This window comes from Varroa destructor, unplaced genomic scaffold, assembly GCF_002443255.2.
Source record: "Varroa destructor unplaced genomic scaffold, Vdes_3.0 BEIS01000006.1, whole genome shotgun sequence".
In the NCBI taxonomy this organism is placed as follows: domain Eukaryota; kingdom Metazoa; phylum Arthropoda; class Arachnida; order Mesostigmata; family Varroidae; genus Varroa; species Varroa destructor.
This window is the reverse complement of record NW_019211459.1, coordinates 6,365,440-6,374,738: the sequence shown is the minus strand read 5'-3', so window position 1 is coordinate 6,374,738 and position 9,299 is coordinate 6,365,440. Positions and strand designations below refer to the sequence as shown.

At 40.5% G+C, this 9,299-nt stretch overlaps 1 protein-coding gene and 1 long non-coding RNA gene across 19 annotated transcripts in view; one reads left to right on the top strand and one right to left on the bottom strand.

Moving 5' to 3' along the window:
- Positions 1-5,456: 5,456 nt before the first annotated feature.
- Positions 5,457-7,723, top strand: LOC147754793 (uncharacterized). The gene is made up of 3 exons (XR_015329680.1): positions 5,457-6,220; positions 6,722-7,266; positions 7,585-7,723. It is a non-coding gene; the product is annotated as an uncharacterized LOC147754793 (long non-coding RNA).
- LOC111253553 (basement membrane-specific heparan sulfate proteoglycan core protein-like) overlaps positions 6,294-9,299 on the bottom strand; it is a 231,847-nt gene continuing 228,841 nt past the window's right edge. For 15 of the 18 annotated variants that reach the window (XM_022813121.2, XM_022813110.2, XM_022813116.2 and 12 more), the window contains 5 exons: positions 8,512-8,655; positions 8,108-8,368; positions 7,640-7,770; positions 7,097-7,263; positions 6,294-6,957 (listed from right to left, as the gene is read on the bottom strand). In XM_022813121.2, coding sequence (XP_022668856.1) covers positions 6,713-6,957; positions 7,097-7,263; positions 7,640-7,770; positions 8,108-8,368; positions 8,512-8,655 — 948 coding nt within the window. In that variant the 3' untranslated portion in view covers positions 6,294-6,712. Of the gene's footprint in view, positions 6,958-7,096; positions 7,264-7,639; positions 7,771-8,107; positions 8,369-8,511; positions 8,656-9,299 lie in introns of those variants that run through there. The other 3 variants (XM_086992109.1, XR_002674718.2, XM_086992110.1) reach the window with 3 other exon arrangements.

The following is a 9,299-nucleotide window of genomic DNA, read 5'->3' as shown; positions in this document are numbered from 1 at the left end:
TGCTTGGTTATTATTTGCGTATAATGTATCGACCACAATATTGATCGTTTCCTATAGCCGATTATATTCGTCAAAGCAGAGGCACAGATAGATGATGGCCTATTAGTAAGACCAAAACGCTAGTGAATACAGGCTGGCCAAGCAGGCTGATGCGCAGGTCGCTCGGTTTTGTTGATTAAGAAGAAGCCTATGATGGCTTGAGTGAGTTCGCATCAGCCCTGCTGAACGAGGTATGCGCCCCAGCCTATCGAACAACAAAAACATCCGCAACAAACTTGTATTATTACTACAGTAACAAAAACCGTAAACGCTACTGTATGAATATCAATCACCTAGAGCAACTATACAGGAACATCTCAATGTTTTTTTTTAAGAACGATCTTTCTATCAGATAGAAACCCGCATAGAAATGGTAATCCACAACGAGAAAAAGACGGCTATATCTCCTGTTGTCAGAAAAAAGGAACTAGAATGATAAAAGAATATACTTCATTTACTAGCGAAAACGTTTAAAAGAAATAAAAGGGGACCCCCAGCCTGGCTTAAGTACTTTAAAAGCAACCACCATGAAATCACTGACAGCCTCAATCACAAGGAAACAACGCGAAATAACGACAACGAAGACAGATAGATACAGTTGTAACAGCTGGAGCCAGTATGAACGTCATCATAAAACCATAGGGGAACAACAGAAGGTAATACAATGAACCGCGACAGTAGAGCAGCATGTTTACGAGGATTATTAATCAGAAGATAGATGGTGCATTGAAACGAGAATATATAGATACATAGACGGTAGATGACCAAACGGGATTCTAGCTACGTAAAAATGGACCAGTAACAACAACAACAACAACAATATTGGCGACAACATCAGCAACAGCAAAAGTATAAACTATATGAAATACATATTGGAACGTATAGATCAGAGTAAACAGTAATAACCGGTCTGCAACACAACCATGCGGGGAATACATTTGTGACGCTTATGGGAATTAAGTTTCGTTCCGTTGGACGCACGTGAAGAACGAGGAGCCGATTGTCGCGGATTGCGGTGTCATGCAATCGGCACTGCCTCGCCGTTAGCGTCTAGAGAAACGCTATGATTATTGAATAATATGATTATTATATAATCGACATTGGGCGGTGTTCTCCCTTTTGATGCGGGCAACGGCCTTTGGGTGCGCTCCTTCCGCGCTGCTGTATAAAGCTCGACGTCGACACTCATTGTACATATAACCATACAACAAAAGCAAAATGGGCGCAAGACGGGGAGGCAAGGTAGTAGCCGCGGAGTGTAGATACGACGAAGGAGGGCTGGTGTTCGTTGACTGGCGATCAGCCCTGCTGCGCGGCACTCCCCCGGAGGCCGTTCCGTGCGGGGAATCATAGCACGCTCAACACAACGCCCCCCTGCTGCTCAAGCGTTTTACTGGCGTTGGTGTAGCGATCGCGGTCAGGTTGGGGTAAACGTAAGTGGTCTTTATGGTGGGAACAATCGACCACGCCGCCTGATGTCGCCGTTTGTCGAAGCCGCCGTCGTCGAAGCGATGAAACGAAAAAAAAAAAAATAGCAAACAGAACACGAGCTCTTCTGTGTGATATGCCCGTGAGAATAACAGTGTTGAAACGGCCACACAGGAGGGGTAAGTGTGCGTTTTTGTGGAGATGGGCATCAACCACCTTGGGGGCGTATCGAAAAGCATACAGAACGAATTTCAGTCAATTGGGATAATGATTCGCGGGGTGGCGTTCGTAATTTTCACCGTGAAGCACAACAGCAGCAGCAACAACAAGAAATGATGATAAATGAATAAACATCAGTAATAAACATTCGTATTATCTACTAAAGAAAACGTGTTATTTCCGTAGGTAGTGGCAGGTAGAAGTTCATTCTACATAATATTTACGTCAAATCAATCACTTCTAGTAGTAATTCAATAGTAGAAAAATATTGTATTGATACTACTGGACAGGCATTTTCTTGCCGTAAGTGGAGATCAAAAGTTACATCCACACATTCGGCCGCCGACTTTTATTTCCCATAAACAAATCCGTAACGTTTACGCACTCAAAAAGATGAGGCGAGTTCGTAGCATCCGACGGAGATGCGTACGTAACGTCTAACGCAGTTACGACATGTCTTGCATTTGCACGCATCACCGTTTATTGAGTCTAATGTTGGACTTCGAGTTCGACGCAGATATGCGGATGCACTAGGCTGCCCAGAGTCGTACGTTGGAGGACCAGAACACGTTTAGGCGATTTGGGTCTCCTCAGATAATCTTCGCTTCGTAGAAAATAGTTGAAAAGTTTGGTGGGTTGAAGAGGCTTAATGCAGTTAGGATAAATAAAAGGTGAAAATTCCTGATTGTCGTCATTGCAGACAGTGTATCTTTCAGCATCGTTCGGTGACATAAGTCAAGCAGTTCCTTTTAACTGTTTTCCCTACGTATGGAAATTTCTATCCAAGGGGGTTGCTACCATTTTTATATAATTAACAGACAATCCGACCTTTCAGGGGCTATCTGCTACCTGACCCGGCCTTGGATCTGGTGTAATAAGTAAATGATTAGGTCTTATGCATGTGGTACAGCTTTTTTCTCAAGGCTCGTCTGTTCCGAATTATTGCAGGCAGATCTTTTTAACAAGACCGAAAACAAAAGCGGGTTTAGATTATTACATCAATTCGCTTTAACAGTGCAAAGGAAGGCCGCGATTCTAGGACGCCATCGTCGATCGTTTGACCGATTTTGTTGTTCAGGAGATTCAGTCTTATTTCTCGCTCTGCTTGTATCCTTGGCAAAGCGGTCCAAAACAGTGAGTCAAAGGCCGCTTAAAAACCTATAAGACCTGCAAATATAGGTTGCTAGACTTCGCCAAAGCCCGCTTGATGGCGACTGGAGCAGCGTTGAGCACGCATCATCAAGCGGTTCTGTCTAGATACATATCATTCTGTCGGAACTACTACTGACGCTTCCACAAGCTGATTGAGCTTCCTTGTAAGAAGCGACGACAGGAGGTTTTAGCGCGCACTTTTTTGACTCTGCCCCACAAAAAAATCGACTGATCAGGCTCATGTTGTTTTTCAACATCATCAAGAAGATGGTTTGGGAGTTTGTGCATTCGGTAAATAACACCTCTAGTGAGGGGCCATAAAGAGCTCATTCTTCAAATATTCGTTTTCGGTTAGGTCGAGTCCCGCTGCTTTGTTAAAGAGAGAAGATGTCTTGAACCGAAAGGTCATTCTTCAGATATTTTCACTTGTAGGTCACGGTCTCCTTTCGGACTCCTATGATCTGACGAATCTGTTTTAGACTACCGTCATTTGCCTCGAACATATCCTCGAAATCTTCAATCTAGGTAGGCACATTGATTGGGCGTGCAGGCGGTTTTCGACGAAAAGGCCACTCAGAAAGACAACTCTTTTTTTTACTTTTTTTTTTGGCTTTTTTTTACTACTTGACATAATTCTATCTGTGCGAAGCCAAGATACTGGTAGGTAACATGGGCCCAAAGGGGCTTCATCACGCGGGCACGTATTAACAACAACTTTACATATTATGTGCGCTATTTTAGTTGACTAGCAAGACATATTGAACTAAGATCATTATAGCGGTTTGAGCAGACTGAATAAAGAGTTGACTGAGGATATCGATATGACGGAGGATAAACAGGTGGTTTTTTATGGCTCAAAATTGGAAAGATGCTGAAGCTGATGAGGCAGCACCCGAAATTTACCAAAGTTTGTCGGCAGGCTGACGTTTATTTTATCTCGAAATCATGTAATAATAGTAGTATTGCAACAAAATCACTTCAGCAGTATAATGCGGAGTGACAGGCTTAGGGTGATGAGATGATGCGATAAGTAACAAATTAAGTACCGTAAAATCGTGACGAACTAACTAGAGCACTGTAATTAATTGACTGTATAAATCACTGGTAGTAAGCTCGCTTAAGTTATATTGGAAAATGTAATACCAAATAGTTCGCTAAAGTCCAGCCCCTAAAACATTAAATAAAAATTGAATGGCAAACCGCACCATACAAAATTCAATAGTTTCTAATTATTGTATAAAACAAACAATTAATTACTTACCTAGCTCCTCCTTTACGTACTTCGAGTTCACACTTTATTTCTACCATTGGTAAAAACAATTCTAGCTTAGGTTAGTTATGCAGATTTCAGCAAGTTCTAAAGTTTTTTTTGTATTATAATAAAATAGAAAAGCTAACAGCTATAAAGATAATTACCGCAAGATCCTGTTTTCTCGGTTCACATTACGGTCTATGGGGGCGTCTTTGCAGAAACACATAAAACCCTTAAGAACTCTAGGTGTTCTTAGATGCGGTCAAAACGAGTGTAAAAAATAGATAAAATGACTCAGATTATACCGCTATAAAATTAACGACAAGATTAGTCTAAGTCCTACGTATCAAATCTTAATTGTGTGTCACATGTACAATTTTTTCTTCATGTTGACATATTTTGAGCTATTGCAGGTTTATTTGCAAATAAGGCTTAATTCTTTGTTATTTTTATTATATAAAAATGGGAAATGTAGGTACATTGCTAAACTTCGGAAATTTCGAAAATGTCTCCGTGAAATTTTTAATTTAAAAAAACTGCTTAAATTTGGTAAGCTCTATATATATAATAAACATTAGTTATATGACTAATAACGAACGAAATAAATAATGACAAAAACAGATTTCATTCCTTAAAAGAACTTACAACAAAAAATCTAACAAAACAGGAAATGTCCATTTTGGATCTGTCCTTCGAACAAGCCTTTCATCCTGCTTTTTCGTAAACAAATCGGAGTTAGTAGTGGACTATAAAACTTTTAATACTGAAACTTCGGCATTATCAGAAGATGCGCAACGCGCTTGACTCTCATCCTTATTAGCCCAATGTGGTATCATTATATTTTGGTGCCACTACTGCGACCTATCACGGCATCGTAGTTGTTATTTTTGGCTTTCGTCGTCTTTTTCTTCCCCTTCGGCAACTGGAATAGATGCTTCGTAAGACTCTATTCGGAGTGAGAGAAAGTAAATAAGACCTCAAAGACTCCCAAACGTTTTCAGGGCATAGTCATCATCCTAGGTAACGTTCGTCAAATAGGAGGAAATTAAGCTTTTATATCACTTCTCTACCTGTGCAAGGACTTATAAAAATTTTGAGTTTGAGCGAAAAATCTGTTCGCAGTTTTTCGCTGACCTGATTTATTCAATTAAATATTAAAAAAAAAAAAAATATGTTACAGCTTCTCTAGGTGGATCTTCATCTTATTTCAAAACAAAGACATAGTTTTTGAAATAAGATAAGACTTGTATTTTATTCAGTTATTATATTGACAATTTCAGTTGGATCTTCAGTTTATTAGCGTTTTCATTACGACCTACTTACTCTTTTACTATACATGACTATTTTTGTATTTTGCCTTTAACATTCCGTTTATCAAATAACTGTCGTCGTCTTCTTCATTACAATATTTACTATATATATATATATATATGCGCTTCAACTACAATGTACTTATTTATATTAGTATCAATCTATTGTTCTTATAGAATTTTTACAAGAAGGACACTTTTAAAGCCCAAGGGCTCTAAGAGCTAGCGGCTGGGCTGCGAAAAGCAACCGTTTACTGACGTCACTCTTAATCATTCATGCAGAAGCACACATTATGTCAGCTTTTTGCGTGAGCTTTGGCTGTCGGCGTGTTATGGCTGCTCTTCTGGCAGACACACTTCTATTTGTGTGCTTGTTTTATCGATGCATGCTCATTAAAGCGAACAATAAATGACGGTTTGTTATGATGAGTTTGTATGCGGTGCCAACCTAGAATTGCAGTCGTTCTTAAACGTTAAACGTAACAGAGTTTATTATATTGGTTGTACCGGGAGTCCAGTGACGGGTCGAAGTTTGAAAAATTAGTACAACCATACCCTTTTGGGGAACGTATTTGCATACATAATAATCTCAAATACCGTATTTTCTGTCGTGTCTTCTGCAGTATTATCGGCACGTACCAGCTGTGATGTGTCTGCACCAAGGAACCTCAGTTTGACGCCGACTACAGGCGCCTACCAGTAACGTTTAGGGTTTCGCGTTCGGTCTAAGCGGCATAGAACGATTTGCCTTTTAGCAGACCCGTAGTAGCAATTGTACATGTTGCTGTCCGTATAAACTCAGATCCTCACAAACAAGCCGGTACTTTGTCTATCAGTTTATACGTCTCTTTGTTTTTGATACGTAAATATTTGTGCAGAGTTGAAAACTCAAGTTTGTTTATTTACTAGATCAATGTTTTATTATAAAATTTTACATTACAAAGAAATTATTTACGCACAAATTTCATCCGCACAATTCAGGGCTAATAGTGTGTCTTCGTGTGCCTTTCTTTGTGTCAACTATTTTATCAAAGTAAACATTAAATATACTGAATGTAATAAGATAGCATTGTTAGATATAAATTTAGAAGAATTCTTATCGGAATTTTTCAAGTGGTGACTCTAGATATGAACGTGGGCTTCTAAGCTTAGTTTTCGTTGGTTTCGCCAGATGCTCTTCGTATTGAAACGGTTCTATTTCATGGGGGGTAGATTATGCATTATACATATGTATGTATATATATATATATATATATATATATATATATATATGTATATGTATATGTATATGTTTATTTATACAGCCCTTTTTTCACTCCAGTTGGAGAGAGCTGACTTGTGACGACGGACTGTGTTGCTGCTGCTGTTGTTGTTGCTGGGACAGAGCCCCCTGTCCACACTCAGCGACGTTTATCGAGCTGACCGAGATGTCAAATAGATCAAGCACCTGCGAGTCTCGAATGTGCACGTTATGCACGCATCCTCTGAAATTGTTCTCGAATCGACCAGCGGTCATTTTCCGGGGTTCAGGAACTCCGCCAAGGTAGATGTCCCCCTCTGAAATAACAGCAACGGATGATTGAACCAATCATTTATTTAGTGCGCCATTCATTCTCGGCTAGTTGATCGGGCGATCTGATGCCCATGGGCTACGATCTTCAAAACTCGAAAAGTCGAAGAGTTCCACTAAATCTACCTGTATTAAGCATGACAAGACTCCCAGCCGAACTGCCAGAAAAGTCCACTCCGTCGACATTGAGTCTGCCCTCACGTTCTCGTCGCCAAAGTTGTGCCGTATGTAGTTCACCGTCATCTACTCGCACATCGGAACGAATTACGGCAGCCCCACTTCCCATGTCGTAGCTGGTAAATTAAAATCACATTTAAACAAATAATTAATTATTAACGTACTATTAAAGCAAGCGATATAGTCCTGTAATGAATAATGGCTTTTCTCTCTGTCAATATGTCAAACTTCCCTGGCCCAGTGGACATCGTTTGCCATGTGAGATCATCATCAATAAATATGATACGACGCTTTTTTTTTGCTATTATGTTCGGCAGTATCATTACCTAGCTACACAAGCGATAAGTTCCTCCTCTAATTTACTGGTAATCACTTCCTGGCCGACGAACTTCAACTAGACGGGAACAACGATACAATCTCGCTTCGCTATTTTGAAGATGAACATTTCAGACTATACAATATATTGATTCGAGTCTTGTTTTCTGCACTTACGTGTACATAAGGAACCCGTCTGCGATAACTAAAGCAAGATAATCACTTAATTTGGCGTCGGTGTCTTCTGGCTTTGGACCATGGAATAGAAGTATGCCATCACGCTCCGTGGTGCTAAAACTCAACTTAACCTTTGGATAGCAACGGCAGAAAAAAAGTTAGTTGATAACCTTTTTGCCACATGCGAGTAAACTGTTGGTATCATATAGTACATGTCATAAAATAACGCTATTTTGGTGACCGACATAGTCTCGCGAGTCGTGTGTTTTACTCTTCTATATAACGTACAGCTTTTTTTTAGCCGCAATCATTCCGTAAAATTGTGTGTCGCCAGTGAGACTGGAGGCAAAAGCGCTTCCTTTCTCCTCTCTGTGAGTCTGTTCTTTTTCAATACGTCTAATCACGGTTCAATAAATTAGCGACAATTTTTTGGCGTTAGAATAGCTCCATCAGCGAGCTATTCCCTACCGTCTCTTCATCTTTGTGGGACAGATGCGATCGGTCTAATTGCAGCCATCCGTCCCCGGCAAACTGTGCACTTTGATGAAAATCGGCAATCTGATCACAGCGTCGACCTGTATAACCTTTTGGGCATGCACACACAAATTCCGACGCGTTTAGCGGACGGCATAGTGCCCCATTCGCGCATGGCTCTTCACGTTGGCAAACGGAGTCTCCGCGCTCGCAGTTCGGACCTTCGAAGCCGGAGCGGCAGATACACTCGTAATCCTGCCGATAAGGTATAAGCAATTATTAACATTGGAACTTTTGCAAACTTAGGAAATATTTCCAAAAATCGCGAAAATACGGTCAACGTAAATATGTAACTAGATTTAGAGTCATGGACAAGCTCATACCGTGGGTATTATTACCTGAGAGCCAGCGCCCCGTTCACGGCAAATGCCCCCGTTGAAACAGGGATTTATATGGCACGGCGCCCGTCCACCGCAGTCCTCAACGTTAGCAGATGACTCTACGGAGGACGTCAGATCTAAACTAGCGCCATTTACCTTAACCTGCGAGTCATAGAAGCAGCATCACAAAAGATTAGATTTCGCAGCACCTAAATATACGACCACTATCGTACGTTACCCGATATAGGAACTGTTCGTATTTTGATATAGAAACAATAAACGTGGCTGTGTGTACGTGCTCAGTAATTAATATTTTTGAACAAATTTTTGCGCTTCGGCAGTTGGGTCAAAATATGCATAATTAAAAGCGTCAGCGACTTATTCAGGTTATTTCTGCCATATAACGTACAATAGGTTCCTCTAGAGGTGATAACGAGAACCTAATGTTACTGTTTTTTTTTTTTTCGTTAGTATGATTATTAAGAAGAGTCTCTGCTCAAAGCACTTGCTATAGAAAAAGTAACTGAAGGGAGCTTTGATTAGGAACCACTTGACCATGTCTTTTAGATTTTATTTATAGGCTTCTTCAGCTGAGAAAGGACTTGCCACGACGCCCGTTAATGCTGCGCCTCATGAAGTTCTTCATACTAACGAGGTCAGCCAGTATCAAACGAAGTGAACCCTAGACCAACTGTTAACTAGCTTGTGATGCTTCGCACAGATTCGCGTCATACATTAGCTACAAAAAGTGCCTGTTTCCCGCCTGCAATTTTCGATAGCGTACAACTTTAGGAGACGATCACTAG